Below are 19,806 nucleotides of genomic sequence, written 5' to 3' on the forward strand. Positions count from 1 at the left end.
AGTCAGACAGAATAATGCAGCGGAGGTGGCAAAATAGTTTCTCGTTATAAATTTTTCAGAATAGCAGGTTGCCCTTGAAATATTGATTTACTCACCGGTAGTTTTTTTTTTTTTCGCCCAGCAGTGTGTGTGCGTCTGTGTGCGTGTGTGTCCTGTCAGTTCCAATCAGTCTGTGTGTGATGAATATGAATACAGTCAGCCTGCCTGCAGGTTTGGCAGGAGACCACCTCCAGCTGGACTCAGACCCCCACTCAAGTGTGTCCGTGTGTGTTTTGAGAGCGTGGTTGTACACGTCAGCTTGCATCTGTCAGCGCCGTGACAACCTGAGGATGAAATACCGAAAAATATACAACATAATATGCAGCTTGGCACACGATGCATCCACAGCCTTTCAACACAGAGGAAAGCGTCCAGTGGGAATGAAACCCCTTGTTCTACTTATTTAGATGTACAAAGAAGCTCTACGGATTCTAATGTATTGAAATTAGCTACAAATGTATGCTTGAAACTGGTATTGCAAGTTTTGGCATATTCTTGCACATGTTAGGTGCTTTTATTTATTTACTTTTTACAACTCTTTTTATTGATTTTCCTCATTTTGAACATAAAACATACCAGTTACTACAGACACCATACATATCTACAAGTACATGTTTACATAAAATTAACACATAACAAAACATTACATAAAAAAAATAAAATTAAAAAAAAGAATATACCTATATATATGTACCCAAATATGTATACACTCTTCAAAAGTTAAAAATAAAATAAAATAAATAAGCAGAGACAGGAAAAAAAACAAATAAATAAAATTAAATAAATAAATAAATTAAAAGTTCTTTCTATCAAGAACACTTTTATAACTTGCCCTCAGACTATGTGTTCTGGTTAAAATAATAAATGAATAATCTATGTTTTAGGGGCTTTTATGTCCATATTTCAGTGCATGTAAAATCCAGCCTTCTTTACTTCCTTTCCCACAATTACTGTAATCAGCCCCTAGTTTTTTTCCACCCCAGCTTGTCAGTCCCTGTGTGTGTTTTCTGGTTCACAGCATATTGTTAGCTAGAAGATTAACAGTGTTTAAATGTGTAAATATCTTGTCAGTGTGCTAAAAGTCCATCTATCGTTCTCTGTGTGTTTCTAATCGCAGGGCGGCAGATAAAGAGGGAAGACGCCATTCCAGCTGTGAGGAGACATAAGAAGTCAACATACACACTCACACAAACACACACACACACACACACACACATGCACACACAGAGCCGGAGGCGCGTGAGCAGGTGAGCATTAAGTCAGGCAGCTAAACAGATCACGTCGCAGTATGATATCTGCAGACAGGCAGACAGAGGAGGCCGGTCTGTACCTGCAGGCAGAGAGCAACAACTCACAGCACCCTCGCCAGGAATTTCCTCCCCCTCCTGAGAGAGAGAGGGAGAGGGAGAGGAATGAGAGAGAGAACGAAGGAGAGACAGACATAAACTGGAGTTTCCACTGAAGTGTTGGTACAAACCAAATAGTAATAGCCTGATTTGGCTGCCATTTTTCAGATACCTTTAATGTTACAAAACATTTTATAGGAAGCAATGGAGACATGTACTAATGGTAAAATGGGAGGCCTGTATTTCAGCCCAGAATTTCATGAAAAGATTTCAAAAGATTTTTTATTTTTTTCCCAGAATTTTTGTTATTTCTCCTAACGTGCATTAAAAAAACCCCTTTTAAATATTTAAAATACTGCCATAATTAGCAAATTAAGGACATTAATGTCATTACAATTAATCACTTATTTGATCGTAAATTTTAAGTAGTTGCTATTTTTATTGAGCCTAAATTAAAGTTACAGTAAGTTTTGTAGCTAATTTTGCTGTTTTATCTTATGATTACTATGTTTTAGCATTTAGTTTTCATATTTAACTCCCAGTTGAAATAAACAAAAGCACAAACTTTGTGTATTTAAAGGATATATTTTTTACATTTCATACAGGTTTGCTTTTGCATGCCTAAAACTATCCTTATGGCTTAAATTGTTTATGGAGAGATAATAATGTAGAGGAAAGTGAGATTGGAGAGTAGAGAAAGGAAAAACTGCCCCAGTTCTCCTTTGAACGGCCACATTTTTAACTCTTTTCTGCCTTTAGCTAAGTTTGTGAAAGCAAATCTTTAGCATCAATAAAGAACAGCACATTCACACGCTACTGTCCTATCAACTACAGATGGGTCTTTTGTTATTTTGGAGTAATCTGATCACCTCCTGTATGATTTGTCATTCTGGAATTACTGCGGTGTTTTGACAAGAGTCCGCAGCACTAATTGTGAAACTGTGACAGTATCCGCTGCACAAACTTGTTCTGTGAGTTTGCTATTGTTAGCGCTCCTCTGAGCAGCTTTGACATTTTTTTTCTTTTTTACAGCTTTCTTTCATTCACAATCTGCTCAGCATATGTGGCATCCTGTATCACATTTATAGTAATTCCTCTTTGAGAGATGTCCATTGGAGTTTTAGTTTCTACTGAGCCAATGTCTTTAACTGGCCCTGTCATTTTTCACAAACTTGGTCTTTTCTTTTCTTTTTGCCGTTGAATTTAAGTTGTTTGTCTCTTATTCGGCAGATCACTGGAGATATGTGATTTTTGAGACAAATACAGATAACAAATTCACAGATTACTGATTTGGCAGCTGATTTTGAGCTGGAATGAAAATAGACACTTTCCATTTCCTATGTGCCTTGTGCACCAATTTTGCACTAATATTACTATGCAAAGATACTCAAACTGCGGTCTTAAACAAATAACATTAATCAAGACCAACAAATTATAGAAATAAAGTGAATAATAATAATAATATTAATAATATAGAGTTAAATAAACAGACCTGTATTTTCAGTATCGGGCAGTTACTGACTTTTTTTTTTCAACCACCCAAAGCATTGCTTGCTGCAAAAAGGTTTTCTCATCTGTGTATATTGACAGACCCATAAACCAGTGCTCATAGACACTGATATGTCTGTGATCGGTCGATATTAGCCGACAAAATCAGCTGACCGATAAATTGGTCGGGCTCTACAGATCACCCGTGTTCTGTGATCACCATTATTCCTTGGTGGAGGTTTTTTCTTATCTTTAGCCATAAAAATTGCCTCCTGAAATTTTAACAAGTCACAGCTCTACCACATCCACTTATCTAAAAATGATTCAGTGGTTAAATGTCAGAGCTGTCGGTGCCATTAAGGCCAGCATGTTTGAAGGAAGGACACCCTTGCCCGCCCTCCCCCTCCTCCCCCCTCTGTCTCTTCTTATTCCTCTCGCTCTCTCTCTTCTCCTTCTCTCCCCTTAGCTTCCTCATCATCCACCACCCCCCACCCATCCCAGGCTGGTTTGAGGGCTGATGTGCAGACCTTGTCATTCAGATTAGGGCCACATTGTCAGCTCAGGGCCCTTCTCTCTCTAGTTGCGTGTCCCGGATCTTTCTTCCTACTGTCACATTCGTCCTGCGGCCAGAGAAGACCTTATAAAGCAACATTCCTTCTCATCCACTTCTGTCAATTCCGACACTGTCACTCAAATCACTGCGGGAGAGTGGAGAGAGGCCGAGTTAGCGGTGTCCCTCGCAGCAAGGACTGTGCTTTTTGGCCCGAGCTTGGGTGACGTGTCAACAGTTAGAAAAGTGGATTTTTGACGGAGGTATTTTGAGTTGTGATTATTTTTTTGGTTTTTGCTCACAAATGACAAGTTTTGCTAGAGACTGACAAACACAGGAAAGGACAAAAGTAGAAGCAGCTTTTCAGATCTGGAGGAGGAATAGAAGCAGCACACTCTTTGCTGTCAGGCATGTAGTAAAATTCAAGTCCTTAAAAATCCTCATATTTAGTGTTTAGCTTAATAGTAAAGTCTATGACAGGCTTAGTGTTATTTTTAACTCTATGTTTTCTGTGTGGAATGAGTACTTGGCAGGACATGAGATATCCACCACATCATCTCCTAGTCACTCCTTATCCTGCTGTAAACCATATTTATCACCCGACCGCATCTTGACTCACCGCCACAGTTTTATTGTGAAGTCGTATCTAATTGCTACAGCAGCTCTGTGGCGTTTGATTTTTGTGCTTTTCAAAAACTCTCATGATGAGCAACACTGACTCAGCAGCGGGTAATAAAACCTGCGTACAAGATGGCGGATAGTTAATTTACTGGTATTGGTGAAAGAACTAAACAAACAAAACAAAAAACACCCTAGCCATCAGCCACAGTGACACATCATAGTGAAACAGTAGATGCTATTGATCTGGGTGAGTCGACAGTTTCATATTCGACGTCTTTCTCATCCTCCACCTTGCACAAAGCCCTCGGGGCTAGCTGGAGCCTCTCTAGAGGCTGTGCCGCTGTGCTTTAATACAGCACATGGCGAGAAGTTGCAGCCTCCACCCAGGTGATGTGTTAACTAAAACCAGCTATGAGTCATGAGTTTCAAGATGACTTCCCTTTTCTAACTGCTACGTGTGGTGAGGTAAAATGTGTTCCCGCTCACTGACACTGTCTTTGCAGCCATGATGACCATGCGTCATTGAAATTAATAATGTATAGCTCTTATATAGCTACTGCCGGATTAAGAAGAGGTGGGGCAAAGCCACTTCTGCTTAGTTTTTGCAAGGGCTGTGGTAGAGGAAGGCACCCGGGACAGAAGTTCCTTTTAATAATAAATCTAATAATGCATTTTATATGTATATATCTAAGCAAGTTTGGCTCTTTATATGAATCCATTTGCCTGTCTTTTATCCTCAGGTACAGTATGTGTATGGCAAGGTGCAAAGAATGAGACAAAAAGCAGAATGAGGGAATTCATGATGTATGCATGTATATTATTATTATGTATTTATCAGGAAGTGTTGTGAATTTTAGTTTGAATCTGTAGTTATCTAATGAGTCAAGATGGAAAAGAAAGCATTATCAGTGTATGGTAAAACACTCATGACTTTTTCAGTGTCCTTCCCGCTCAGAGAATGAAAAAGTGATTTAGTGAGAGAGTTAGAAGCCTTTATACCCACAGAGAAGACTTTCTCCCTCTGCATCTCTAAGCAGACTGTCATCCCTGGTCACCATCAGGTCTCTGCTCGCCCCAGTGAACATTCAACGCTGTCGGTGAGTTTCAGCTAAATTGAAAAAACCATCGACCGTTGATTGTACCCTGTGGCTCAGCCTTTGTCACTCAGTGTTTCAAAAAAAAGAAGGGAAAAAGAGGTAAAACACTTGCAGAAACCTGCACACAAGCACCTGACTCCAGAAGAAATGACATGAAGCAAACATCCTTTACAAACAAACAGAAAATTCTTCAAGCTTCCAAACCACAGCAAAGGTCACAATCAACATTCATTGCTGTCGGTGGGTTTAACTGTGTGGAAGAGCTCACTGAACGATGAATGCAACTGTGTCCCAGATTTCATCCGAACGTCACAAGGAATAGCATCATGATATGCTGATGATGGCATTATTTATTTCTCTGCCTGTCCCCCCTCCCCCTTAGCCTCCCACCAACACACAATCACACACAGCCAGTGTGAATTGACAGGCAGCTCAGATTGCATCTCGGTCACGCATGCTGAAGCGTAGGGGTCCGAGTCTGGCTACAGAAGAGGAGGAAGAAGAAAAGAGATGCAAGAGATAGTTGCAAGAAAATGACCTTTAAAGAAAAATACACAGATGTACGGCTTGCATTCCATTTAGGCTGATAAATCATATAGTTGCTGTAAATATTACAGGATTAAATAAAAAGATAGAATAGTTTGATATGAATACATGCATTCCAAAATTATAAGTGACCTTTATGGAGAAAAAAGGGATTTAGTAATGAAAAGTCATCATTTTTATCATGCTATTTTTTTCAATAAAATATTTTTTATATAGTGTGGGGGGAAATATGAACTTGCTTTTTATGTAGGTTTTATTTTTTTCTGTCTGGCAAACCATAACGTTGTACAATATAACTGTTTTAATACTGCATGCTATTTTAATTGTTGTATTTAATCAAATAAAGTCACCAGCTCAGCCCTCAATAATGTTGTGAGTCTCTTTGTTTCTTCATTCTTCATTGTTTCCATTAGGAGGTTAGATGAAACATGGTTTTGTCCTTTAAACACTCAGAAAGCTAAAAAAGAAAAAAAAAATAGCTCTAGATTAATTCTTATTTAAATCTATTAATACTGATAAGTTGTTTTTTCAGTAGCAGTTTTTTTTTTTTAAATCTATCATTACTTGTTATATCAGGTGAATATGTGTGCTCTCATTCCCCTCAAATTTTCCATAAAGAAACATGTTGTTTAACAGTAACTCAAAAAAAGTATTATATGCTATTTATATTGATTTGTTTCACTTTGTCTGTTTGTCTTCATATAAATTATTATTACTAAATACACAGCAAATTATTTAAATACTGTAGAGCAATAGTTCCATACATTTGTCAATAAAATCTTTATAGAAATGTATTTTGGTTCAACAGATTGTTAACATACAAATAAGTGGAATAAAAGTACAGTTGTGACATTGACACGCACACACACACAACTGCAGTAAGCTGTCAGCAAAGTTGAAATGAACAGAACTTGCAACTGGCAATAACAACCCCCACAAAACTTTTATGACTCAACATGCAATCAACAGAAGTGCAAACACATCACACTGTTTTTTTGTTCAGTTAATCTTGCCTCTTTATTTAGCCGAATTCACTTTGGCCTCGATGTAGACTAGACTGCTATGCAATGATAAGATTCATATTTAATTTACCATTTAGGGTTGAATAGCATTTCATTTCCATTAAAATATAAGATGAGGAATGTAATGAAAGTAAAGGTTTAGTTAAAGCCAGCTGCGTGTCCAGCTTGTCTAATTGAGAGCACATTTTGCAAAACACAATTCGAGACATTGCATCATTCCAGTAAATTAAACCTGAATAATTACTATTTTCATGAGAAAAATATATTTCAACTGTCTTTTGTGTGTCAGAAAACCTCATCTGTATTTCCACTACAATTGATAGCAGTGACAGTAAAGCCCTCGTGTTTACCTGCTCGTGCAGTTTGGTTCGGTCTGTGGATGATTAAAGTGTGCTGATAAAACACCCACACATAATTAAGTACTGATGCTCAGTCTGCTTGGGGAGTTATACATTTGTTCTGCAGCCTTCTGGCCTATCGCATCAGGAAAGTACCCACACAGTATTTCACTGAAAACTGAACAGAGATAATTCTGTATCAAAACCACTGATTGTCCAGCAAGAATGAGGAACCGTAGTGGTGCAAATGGAAAATCCCTTCACATGATCTTCTGGTTTCATTAACGCACCATGGGCCATAACTGTAATGTTAAGCTTTTTTAAAAAAAACCTGCACTATATTGTAGCACTAAAGATGTACAGTGTCACCAATATTTTTTTTATTATAGTGCTATTTATGACAAGAAATATTAAGCAATATTGATTCTGCAAATTTAAGGCCATTATCTCAAGAGTCTAAATTGTAAATTGCGTGCATGGGAGAGTAAATTCTGAGATATGCTGTCCTGCTTAGTCAAGTAATGTAATGTCTCGCCGAGCCACGGGGCTGATGTTAGACGAGGACATTCAAGAGGACATTCATTGTATAAAACCACGATGATGCTTGTAAGAAAATATTGGTGAACCACTCACAAGAAGCTGCAGCTCTTTGAAACGGAATGAGTCACGATAACAGTAACTAAAGCTCTTTGTTCCTAAATAAGAAGTGCATTTTTGAAATAAGAAAAAAATGCATCATGCAAAACAAATGGTTATGTAGCACACTGAAGTATAAATATGTTGTTGTAGGATTGAGGCAACTGAAGCCCTATTTGATAAAATGTTAAACAGATTATTTATCAGTGACTTACAGATATTAAACTAAACTTAAGGTTGCAGAAATTAAATTGACTTTTTTAATGTATTGTTAAAGAGGGATTTTAGTATTGAAAAACTGCTTATATTAATACCAAACAAATTCTAAAGAATCGTAATGGATGAAGACCTCCAGACTGAAGAAGAAAATGAATGACTTCCTTTGTCCACTAGAGGGACACCACAGAACAGCATGCAGAAAATAACTATAGCCACCCACTTTAGGTTTAGTTCATTTGTATTTTTCTTTTTACTACATATACATCATTGTAAAATAAAGGAGCAACAAAATACAGCAGTGACAGTAGAAGGCAATGAACAATAAGAAAAGAAAGCATTTCATTACATGTATGCAGAAATGATGAATGTACACATGACTGATGATTCGTTTTTGACAATAAGTATAAAAAAAAAAAACATCAAACACAACTCACAGTGAAGGGACTATATTTTTAGGTGTCTGCAAAGTTAATCATGTATTATTAATGGTCTTATAGTTTAATTACCATAGGTAATTAGTTTCATGACATTCATTTCATAATAAAAGTACCACAGATACTGAGCTATATGATCTCTTTGATTTATTTTTAAACCTGGGGATCGGGTTATAAAATAAGGTCTCTAAAATACAAATGTTTTGTTTTCAGTGGTATGTATTAATGCTTGTGTAAAAATAAAGAATTTGTGCAGCTTCAAGAAAATTGAAAAAGTGAATTACCCTGAGGAGATAATGACTGGTTTTTAAGCTCACTGCTCTGGACATAAACATGTAAACAATTAGATGAGATTGTGAGAAAAGCTGACTTCAATTTGTGATTTCTTTGACTTATAAAAATCCCTTTATAATGATTTTATTGGCTTCCAAAATCATGTAGATTATGATACAAAACACAGCTACAACTCAATCATTTTTACAAATAAAAAACAGTTTTGCTACCAACTTGGACAGTCTCCTGATCTTAACGCAACAAGTGCTGATGTAAAAGTGACGAACTTCAGAATCCAGTTTCTACATATCTCATTATATGGACACAAATAATAGAACTATATACACAAAAACACCTAATGCTATTGGACGCTATTATATCAACTTGCCTGCAATGCATTTTTTTTAACTATGACATATATATAAAACACATCAAATTACATCACACTTTGCACATCAAGTTCCTAAAACTATAAGCATCGATTTATCCATAAAAAAACTATCATGCATGTGCCAGCCTCTTACTATGAAGTTATGATATGTTCTTTAAAACTACAAAAAATGATGTGCTTAACTACCAGGCTTACATCAAGAAGAAAAGCATCATAATGTTATAACTATGTCATGCTTGTTTTTTTTTTTACTTCTGAATGACCCGCATTTCCCAATTTTGATTTCAACATCATGTTCCTGTTCACATGTGGGCTGATTAAAAGCAATGTACTCTTCATCATTGACATAAACTATACATACAAAAATAAATCAGGCAGCTTTGATGGCGTTTCAACACATTTTCAAAAGTGGAATCTTCAAGTACACACTTTTAATAGAAATGAAGCAGGACTTTCTTAAGTGGCAAGTTCATCAGATGTGAATATTAGTAGAGGATGTTGCATGTTTGACTTGCTGTATATTGCTGAGGATTGGAGATCAGAGTTCATTTATGCCTTGGATGTTGCCCACACTCACCCAAACGTCTGCAAAATTGTTCAGTGTAGGATTGTTTTGTACCCTGAACTAGTGGTATTACCTCTTCAGTGCTGTTCATACCCACCTCCAGCAGGGGTCACTACTGTCTGATGTCTGCTGGCCTGAGCTGCCTCTCCCCCTCGGCCAGGAAGATCTGCATGGCCCTGTAGAGCAGGTGGACACCCAGGTCCCGCTTCTTCTTCACCTGCCAGTTGGACACCACGCCATAAAAATCCCCTCGCTTCTGATTGGTGAGCATCTTCAACCCTGGGACAATTGGAGAATTTAGAAGGTTACTGACATGCTGGACTGGTGTCAGATTAATGTTGTCTGTTCGTGTTCATTTATGGATTTTCTCTGTACAGATGATCAGGTTTGCCTCGTACAGTTCAATGTCAAAATGTTGCAGAATCAAACTATTTATTAAAAACTAATATAAAACCATATTAAAATGACATACATTATAAGACTCAAAAAAATAATGTGTCATGGTCTTTTGAGAGATAACAGATATACAGTACAGGCCAAAAGTTTGGACACACCTTCTCATTCAATGCGTTTCCTTTATTTTCATGACTATGACATTGTAAATTCATCAAAACTATTAATGAACACATGTGGAATTATGTACTTAACAAAAAAGTGTGAAATAACTGAAAACATGTCTTATATTCTAGTAAGCAAAGGGTTGCTACTTTGAGGAATCTAAAATAAAAGACATGTTTTCAGTTATTTCACACTTTTTTTGTTAAGTACTTAATTCCATATGTGTTCATTCATAGTTTTGATGCGTTCAGTGAGAATCTACAATGTAAATAGTCATGAAAATAAAGAAAAATGCATTGAATGAGATGGGTGTGTCCAAACTTTTGGCCTGTACTGTACATAAAGTGAATAATGATTATAAGTAGGGCTGTCCTTGACTAAAGAAATTCTAAGTGAAGTAATGTATTTTTTGGATTAGCTTTATCAACATATGTGTTATGATGCACACAAGTTTCTTGGTCTAGGTAATTTCTACCAAGAAATATTAGTCAACTAAGACCCCGTTGACACGAGGACATTTGCGGGTAAAATCAACAAAATATTTTATGGGAAGTGCCTTTCGTTTAGACGGTGACGCTGTTTTTGGGGCTTGAAAACGCAAAAATCTGAAACCACCCTCCAGAGGGGAAAACTTGAATCCGCTCCGCCGTAACGTGTCCGCCTACACTGCCAAGACGCAAAACTCTGCTCACATCTGCTCACGTCGCATATGCGTTTATGTCGCATTATTTCCATGCATCGGACCTTCAAGCTGCTCTGGCAGCTCTAACAAACTTACAGGAGTCTTTCCACCAAATGTACAGGATCTGTACAGATAGTATAACTGAACAGAGAAGGATCTGTAATTACCTCTATCACATTTTGGACGCACCAATTGATCGGAGGCGAGCCAGACGGCTTTGGACAAGACCTGGGAGATCTAGTGGATGGTGGAGAACTTTGTGGAAGGAGTAGCTGATGAAAATGCATGGCGTGAAAACTTCCACATGCCCAAAGATGCTCTTATCGCTTTAAGTGATGCCGCCTGGCATGCATACAATCCAATTCCACACATTTTGCGTCACTGTATGCACGCAGATTTCCTCCCGAAAACGCTCGTCTAAACGCAGAATAAAAAGTGAAGATGTGTCGCCACTTTTGCGTGTTCTGTTCAGACCGTCATCATGTAAACGTAGCGTAATACCAAAACATCCCGTTAGTCAACTAATTGACTAAGTGGATGCCGCCCTACTTATAATCATTATTTGTAACCTCTAAAACACTCAATAGGATAAGACAGACAGAGGAAAAGAAAACTAGGCAAAACGTGCTACATAAATCTGATAACAGAATGTTTAAGGAATAAAGTTGACACATTGGATCAAACAGCTGTAAGATAACATGTTGTCTGATTCGTCCGCTTTTTGATTATCCCATTGCAGTGATGGGAACTGCAAGAAAGATACCTGAAATCTGGATTATGAGTCAAAAATATCAATAACACAAAACACATCATTAACACCCAAAGGGGTAAGTATTTAGAAGTCCCTCATGCAGCTCTTCACAACCACATCCCTCTCCTGCATATGCCTTATTAAAGTGCTCCAATATATCATAGTTTTAAGTAAGTTTAGAAGTCTACTTGTCACCTACTTACACATTATATATTATTATGTGGCCATACTTGGCTGAGGACAACATCTGGGAATGAGGAGTAACATAAGTGGGTTACATCACTGTTTGCCACTTAATGGAGATAATTGGTGATGAGTTTCATCCCCTATGTGCTTACCAATGGCCTCCACCATGCAAGCCTCTCTGGTGTAAGCCTCCACTGGAATGACGTTCTGGAAACAATGCAGAGAGATGACGCCCTGGTCGGCGCTCCACACCTGAAGGATGTGCTGCACTTTACGGGACAGTTTCTGTCACAAAGAGAAGAAAGGGTCGGAGATTTATATACATATATTAACCTTGTTTATTTAAAAATGTAATTTACTAAGATTGTTAAGTGTGTGCTGACTTACCTTGGATGTCTTGTCCCCTTTAAAGTACTCTAAAGCCTCATACAGGTGGCTATAGGGTCGGGAGCGTTTTCCTTTGCCCACATAAAATATAGCATTAATAAACGTCTGGAAACACTCCTGTGGAGTCATGGTGTGACTGCGGAATGGGAGGTTTTTCGTCACCCTGGGAGAGAAAAAAAGATCAATTTAATTATACTCTGAGGGTGAAAGGTGTTAAAGATGAGGTTGTTAAGACTTAATAAGGAAACAAGTCGGCACTAAAGATTCATTGGGAATTAAACAGCCATTGCTTAATGTTAAAAACATGGTTATTAAAGTTGATTATACAGATTGGTTAGTGTAGTTTCTGGTCTGTTTACCCTGTAAGTGAGTCTGTGAGTAAGTGAGTCTGGTCTAATTTGTTTTCTCTCCCGTGTTTATGACTTGGGAAGAAGTGAAAAACCGTTTTGCCAAATTGTTAAGTTTCTTAATGTCTTTTTTTGTCATTGTGAAACAGATAGGAGAAAAAGTTTTTCCAGGAGAAAAGAAAAAAATTTGAACATATTTTTGTAATGGTCTGTTATTTTTCTAACATCTTAATTTCCATCCAAAATAAAAGTTTGGGCAGGTGATTATATTTGTTGGGATCGTTTTTTAAGTGTTTTGCTGTAATACACATTTCAGCCACAAGAGGCTTAAGTGCCCTACCCTGTGTTCTCTATTGGACTAGAATGCTTTTAGTCCTATTCATTAGTTTAGAATAGTGATTCAGCCTCTTGTGGCCAAAGTGAGTATGAGAAACACACACAAAAAATCCCCTGCCAAAAGTCTCAAATTATACAAAGGAGAGATTTTTTTGAAGGTTGAGTGTTTGCATACAAGTGTTATCATAATGGGGCCTAACATATAAAAACACATCTATGGAGACAGGTTTATACCTCGGGTCAAGCAGCAGGTAGTTGAAGCTGGACTTGATGATGCCCTCTCTCCACTTTCTGTTTTGATCTGGTTGGTCAAACTGCTGGCACAAAGCCTGCTCATCATCCTGGCAATCAGGCAGCTGGAAGGTCTGCAGGGCCCGACACAATTCTGGACTATAACCTGAATCTACAGCGATAAAATAAGAGAACACAAGAAAATGAGTTGCTGTGTCGGTGACAGGATTGATAAACTAAATGATGATAATTGTATTAATATGCCTCATTCGTTCAGTGCTGCTAATCTAATCCACCCACAGAGTGATGTCTATTTGAATCCCCCAAAGAGTGGTGGGGAGCTTCAATACAAATAATGAGTTCAATTTTCCATTTCCATGCTTCACTAGAAGAGTGATTTTACAGTCAACTAAAGGACACAATTATTTCACTACTTCACAGGACAAACATCCATTAAAATATTAACATAAGTATGTGCTTTACTTTCTTTTTTTATTCAAAAATTGTTCCATTTAATCTGCTCACAAAAACTGTTCATAATGCAAACCACAAATTCAGAAATATTTTTATTACCTAATCATATATCAAGTTAGCCAAATAGTAATGACAAACTTGAAATAAAGAGGACATGGGTTACCTGTGTGTGGCTGATCCGACTGCTTCTTCGGATGTGGTGATTGGGAGGTTGACTCCTGCAACAGGCGACACAGTCTTCTCATGTATGTGGGCCTGGTACGGCAGCTGATAGGGCCCGGGCTCTCCCCCAGCTCTAATAGCCTCAATCTCAGCTCCTTGTCAGTCAACCCTTTGGCCTCCGGCAACATCTTGTCCTTATAACCTTCCTCCACCTGGGGCTTCTGGTTCTCCTTTCCTCCATTCATCATGTCAGTCTGCATGGAGCGCCAGTCATAAAGGATGGTCTCCTCGCTGCTGCTAGTACTCATGCTGGAGCTGAGTGAGGTGTTTGCTGTGGGTGGGATGTGGATCTCGATCAGCTTGTGGCCCTGTTCTGAGTCAGTGTAGAGGTACTCCACTGGTTCGTCCAGATCCTGAATGAGCGGGCGCCCCCCGGGGGTGTAGGACAGGTTTGCCAGGTGCTGTGGCCTGCGACAGCTCGACAGCCGGCTCATGCTGTACCTGGGAGTGCACCCGGTGCCTGGAGTGGGAGGAAGGTCTGAGTCCTCCCTGGACCTCCTTGGGGAAAAATAAGTGGAGCTGGATGAGGATGACGCAGACTCTGACTGAGAGCTACAGACCTCAGTCATCCACAAAAGGTCCTTATTTGGGCTATCTGCTCTGTCCTCATCAAGAGCCTCATTTACATTTCTCTCTGCCTCATCTGTACTAGTCACATCATCAGTCAAAAAGTCTCGGCCATCAGTGAGTTCTTGGCCTTGCATGGCCTTTATAATCTCTGCAAGGTTTCTTTCATAAGCGTCCACTGTTGAGTCCTGGTTTTTCTCCACTATGACTGTGTCAGACAGAGTCTGCGATTCAGAAGCAGAGTCGGTCGCACTTTTTGGGAGGATGAAAGTGTCGGCTTGGCTATCGCTAACACTTGAAGCAGCTCTGAGAGTGCTGGACTGTGTGTCCTGGCAATCAGCAGGCAATGAGTCTCCTGCTGTGCTGTTTCCTGAATAAGATGGTGTATGACAAGGTACATGTGGTGAGCTGTAAAAGTCCTCACTGCTCTCAGATCTAGGCGTCTGGCGGCGTGCTCGAACCGGTGTGGGGAGGGTCTCTTCAAAGAGGGAAGACGTGAAGAGGAGGCTGTCGGGGGTTCTGCTTGTTCTCATTGAGCACCGACTCAACCTGGAGCGAGTCCTGCCCGTTACAAAGGGACTTGGTGTGAATGGAAGGTCGAAGTTTTCTTGTAATGCTTCAGTTTCATCATTCATTGGCGCATCTGCCACCGGCTCGTCAACACCACATTGACTTGAAGTGCCCACAAGGGGACCACTACAAGCCCCAAGCACATCACTGCTTGGGTGTTTTACCTCAGACAGTAGCAGTTTGTTATGCACACCTGGTACATGCTCTTTAGTTTCTGGTTTTGAATCCATCTGGAAGTCTGTGGAAATCTTTTCATCAGATTGAGCCCCAAGAGAACCAGCCTTTACTGTGGGGAGTGAAAGATGTGTTGTGTGTACAGAAGCATCAAGTGCACTGGTGTAATGGTCGCTCTCACAGCTACTATAATGGCTACTTCCCGTCCCACTGCCACTGCTGCCAACATGGGAAGGGGCAGCCTGATCTGGTAAATTCACCTGAGTGTCTTTTACATGTTCGTCCTCCTGGTCATCGTCACTGTCTTCCAAAGCACAGTGACTGATGACCGTTTTCTCCATGTCCTCCTCTGTGCTCTCACTGCTCTCCCTGCAGAAAACATATACATGATCCGGCGATGTGACGTCGATGCCCTGCTTGCTTAAAACAGTGGCCATGCGTTCTGAATCCAGGAAGTCAGAGTACTCAGACATATCAAAAGGTAAGGTGCCGCTGCACTGGAGATCATTACCACCAGGCTGCTGTTTGGGAGATTCAGGACTAAAAACAGGGAAATATTCATCTACATCTCTAAAGCTCACACTCTTACGACTTGCTCGCCTGGGGGTAAATGCTGGGAGAGTGTCTCTTCTGGAGGGGGAGATCCTGCATTCATCAGTTGTAGCCGCATGTTCATTTGCTTTTGATGTGAACACATCATCGTCAGTATATAAATCATCTTCCTTAAGAATTGGCATTGGTCCCACTGCAGACATGCGAGTGCTTGATAGTATGGATGAACCTTCAGGTGCCCAGTGTGAGGAGGCATTGTTCCAGTCCTGGCTGTGACGCTGCTTAGCGCCCATATCAGAAAGTCTGTTATATGCTATTCCTCTGCAATTTGGCCTTCCATTAATGTTAGACAGGTTGAAAAATGACGAGCGCCTTGTGCTGCTCAATGGGGCTTCACCAAAGTCACTTATCATGGAAGAGTGGGAACTGAAGCTGTATTCTGATTCAGGGTAGCTGGATGTGTCCGTTTGGTCTGAATACACAGCTGTGGGGGGAAAAAATAGATAAATTAATAGACTTCCTGCAAAAGGTAGAAATGCTGCAATCAATTTTCATGCACTGCTGGATAGTTTACAAATGATCAGCATTGTATTCATCTTTTATTTTATTGGGAAAAATAGTCAGTGCAATTGCCAAATTTTGGAGTAAATTCACATCTGATCAGTATATCTGCCTTTGTTCCCTATTTTTTAAAGAAACAATATCCAAGATTAATACTGGTAGTGTCAAATGTGATTTCTAAATTTCAGCTTGAGGTTTAAATATCTTATGCATCTTCACGCCATTTCTAACAATACCTGATATGTATTGTTTTGTTCAAGTTTTGCAGTAATTATATAACACAAGTGGGACACATTAACTTTGCATTCAAGTGGCATTTGAATGAAGTGTTTTAAATAACACCTAACAAAACAAAGGCTTCCAAGAGACTTTCTTACAGTATTGAAACTTTGGTATGTCATCCTCCTCTGTGTCTACTGAGCTGGACTGGTACTCCTGAATGAGTTGGGCACATTTTCGATTCTCCTGTTGCTCTGCAAGCTGCCTTGGTGTATTCCCTTCCTATAGAATTTAAGGAGATAAAAGGAGTAAACCAAACCGAACCAAACATTTATGGCACAGCTTGAGTGTGTAGTTCTTGTGGAAAATGATCGATAATGCTACAAAAACAATTCTTACATCATCTTTAATGTTTGGGTTCCCTCCATTCATCAGGAGTAGCTTTAGATTTTGATAACATCCCCACAGTGCAGCGATGTGAAGAGGAGTCAGGCCATCCAATGACCTGGGAGAAATAAAAGGAAAAACAACTTTACAAAACATTACATCACCAGTATGCTCAAAGAACTCTGTGCCTTGAGTCTATATTTTACATCTTTCCAAATGAAAGAGCATATGGAAATAACGGGTGGTCTCTGCAGACTTTGTGTGTTGCAAAAAGTCTGTAGCAGCACACTCAGAAATCTATACAACCTTCCTAAACATGTACTGATACTGCATTTTTAACCATACCTGATATTGGGGTCAGCATTATATTGCAGCAACATTTTCAAGCAGCGTGTGTTCTTCTCTGTCTCTTTGCCAGCAGCCAAGTGTATTGCAGCTACCCCTTTACCACCCACCAGGTGAGGGCATGCACCTTGTGATAGAAGCAGCTCCACAGACCTGCAGAGGAAGAGTGATCTGTTAAAATCCAATACGTATTGTAGCATACAGTTTTAAAAATACAGTATAGGTATGATGTCCTGCAAAATGTTGCATTCTGAATAATGGATGGATAATATAATATATGATATATAATAATAATATAAAAAAAGCATATTTATTGAATATACTAAAGTCCAATTTCTCTGTAAATGTTTAATATTTTAGCAAAGGTTTTAATTTAAATTCTGATTTGTCAGAGGTTAATTATTTATAGGTTAAGTTAAAAACATAATGTATGTATAGTGTATGTTCAATGTATGTTTGCAAGCTGCTACTGGATGCTTGAATTTCCCTCGGAATAAATAAAGTATCTATCCATCCATCCATCCATCCATCCAATTGAGCCTCTAAACTCAGTGACTAACATAAAGGGGATATAAGATCAAATTTGTTAAAAGAAAGAAGCCATAGAAACAAAAGATCACCTTTTGTTATAATTTTTGAGAAGTCACTGCCCAAATGTAATTATTTGATCAATTTAATTTGATTTATTTACTTGTAAATTTAATCACTTATTTATATATATTTACTGATACTTTTTTCTATTACATATGTTATATGTAGTGAATGCACTTTCAGCATTGTTGTTATTTTGCAGTCAATATGCCCACCCAGGCATTAGCAAACCCATTCAGTAGGAATATCATTATCAGGTATTCTACTTCCCTTTATGTTAACTCCCAAGTGCAAAACATGTAAACAACAATGAAAAGTAAGCTTAAAGTGTTTGTGGACAGGAAGAAGAAACAAGTAAATTTTATTCTACCTCAGGTGGTTATATTTGTATAACATGGGGCCTAACTGAAGTCTGATGGTATGTAAAAGGGTAAAAATCGTTTAAAAAAAATCATGGGGACATAACACAAAATACACTATTTTGGGGAAACCGTGATCACAAACAGACCTCTAATGCTAATTAATATTTTATGAACAGGAAATCAATTTTATCAACAGGAAAACTGAAAAAGCAATCCACTTTAAGGAAAAATAAATTATTTGTTTGGAAGAAAATCAGAGGGAAAAGGACTTTTTTGTACAGCTACTTCGGTTTTTATGAAAGTTTCACATACATAAGAAGAAATGGGCTGACTCCAAAACCCAGTTTTGTTCACTTTCTAAAACAACTGGAGCAATACTGCACTTCTATTAAAGGACTTCAGAGCAAGAAGGCTCTGAAAACTGACTTTGTTTTGGACAAATATTTTATTGATTGATGAATTATACATCATGTTTTTTGTTTTTGTTTGTTTTGTCTCTGTTTCTTACCCTGTGTTTATTTTGGATCTCTGTTTTGGAATTGATGTTTGTCTGATTTTATGTGTGTCATTCTTTTTGTAACCTCTTGGCAAATATTGTTTATATTGTAAAATTTTTTTGTGAATAAAAAAAGAAAAAAGAAAACAAATATTTTATGAACCATGTTTAAACAATGAGCATTAATCAGGAAATTACACGTTTTAGCTCAAGCTTTGTTGTTTTGATTACTTCAGAGACACCAAACACTAATGAAGGAAGTGATTATAATTAGGCAAGAACTGATGCAAAAACTTTTTCATTCAACATGCAATTTACTTATACCACGTGTAAGCTTGATGAGCATGCAGTTAGTATAATATTTAATGTAAATGTGACAGAGCTGTGACATGTTATCAACAACGGGCATGTCTGGACAAAACAAAGAGAAAAGGGGCTGAGCCTCACCTCGGTTCTCCATCCTTCACAGCTTTACACAGCTGACTTTCGAGCCTCCTCGCCTTTCGATCCATGGCCAGCGTTGTCTTTATAAATCACCTATGGTCGTGTATCAGCATCCTCCGGATTAGCCCATAGCCGAGCCCCGAGCAGCAAACTACGCGCAACCTTTAATGGAAGTTAGCTAACGCTAGCTAAGACAACCGAAGACATGCAGAAACTTATTCATTGCGTGAACACGAACTACGTTTTACAGTTAGCCACCCGTAAATGCGTATTATCCTTCGTTTTGTCTCTTTAATGCTTGGAGATATGGGTAGTTGTTTTTTTCAATCTCTAAAAACAAGTTGTTTATCAACAGGGGTTAGTTTTCGAGGAGCCGCAAGAGTGTTTCTGTCGTTCAAATTCCCTCCAAGCTCCCAGTCACGCCTCCTTTCTTGCAGCAGGCGGAAGTCCCGCCCTTTGGTGGCTCTGATTGGACAATGATTTTATTTTGCCCAATCAGATGAGACGTTAATTGAAAGGAGCTGCACGCCCAGTCGATACTTCCCAGAGCCAGTTTCTGTATCACAGTGGTGTTGATATCACTTGAATTACTCAATATTTGAATAAAATGGGTGTTGTTGTTTTTTTTGTTAAATAATAATTCTGCTAATAGGTTTCATACTCTGGTGTCAATGCACCATTTCAGAAACTAAATTTTACATATAGCCTAATTTAAAATTAGGCATACAAATCACATATTGCATTTGTTTTAGTCACTCTCACTCTGCAATGGAATACTTTTGCATTAACTGTAGGGCTG

General features: G+C 38.6%; 1 protein-coding gene across 1 annotated transcript; it reads right to left on the minus strand.

The window, feature by feature from the left end:
- Window positions 1–8,122: 8,122 nt before the first annotated feature.
- On the minus strand, window positions 8,123–19,379 carry ankle1 (ankyrin repeat and LEM domain containing 1). Its single transcript, XM_059340339.1, has 9 exons — window positions 19,011–19,379; window positions 17,115–17,267; window positions 16,782–16,887; window positions 16,541–16,664; window positions 13,681–16,086; window positions 13,047–13,215; window positions 12,130–12,292; window positions 11,895–12,027; window positions 8,123–9,844 (listed from the first exon to the last, which is right to left on the minus strand). Exons 1-9 carry the CDS (start codon window positions 19,073–19,075, stop codon window positions 9,678–9,680), a joined length of 3,486 nt encoding a protein of 1,161 aa, XP_059196322.1. The 5' UTR covers window positions 19,076–19,379; the 3' UTR covers window positions 8,123–9,677.
- Between the last annotated feature and the right edge of the window lie 427 nt (window positions 19,380–19,806).

The sequence above is a fragment of the Centropristis striata genome, chromosome 9, assembly GCF_030273125.1.
Source record: "Centropristis striata isolate RG_2023a ecotype Rhode Island chromosome 9, C.striata_1.0, whole genome shotgun sequence".
NCBI classification, from domain to species: Eukaryota; Metazoa; Chordata; class Actinopteri; order Perciformes; family Serranidae; genus Centropristis; species Centropristis striata.

What these genes read in the sequence shown, in the direction of transcription:
- ankle1 (XM_059340339.1), bottom strand. Translation starts at nt 19,075, where the DNA reads ATGGATCGAAAGGCGAGGAGGCTCGAAAGTCAGCTGTGTAAAGCTGTG. An exon ending in TACCTGCTGCTTGACCCGAG is followed by an intron (nt 12,293 to 13,046) that starts GTATAAACCTGT and finishes TTTCTCTCCCAG; the next exon opens with GGTGACGAAAAACCTCCCAT. An exon ending in AAGGGGACAAGACATCCAAG is followed by an intron (nt 12,028 to 12,129) that starts GTAAGTCAGCAC and finishes TCTTTGTGACAG; the next exon opens with AAACTGTCCCGTAAAGTGCA.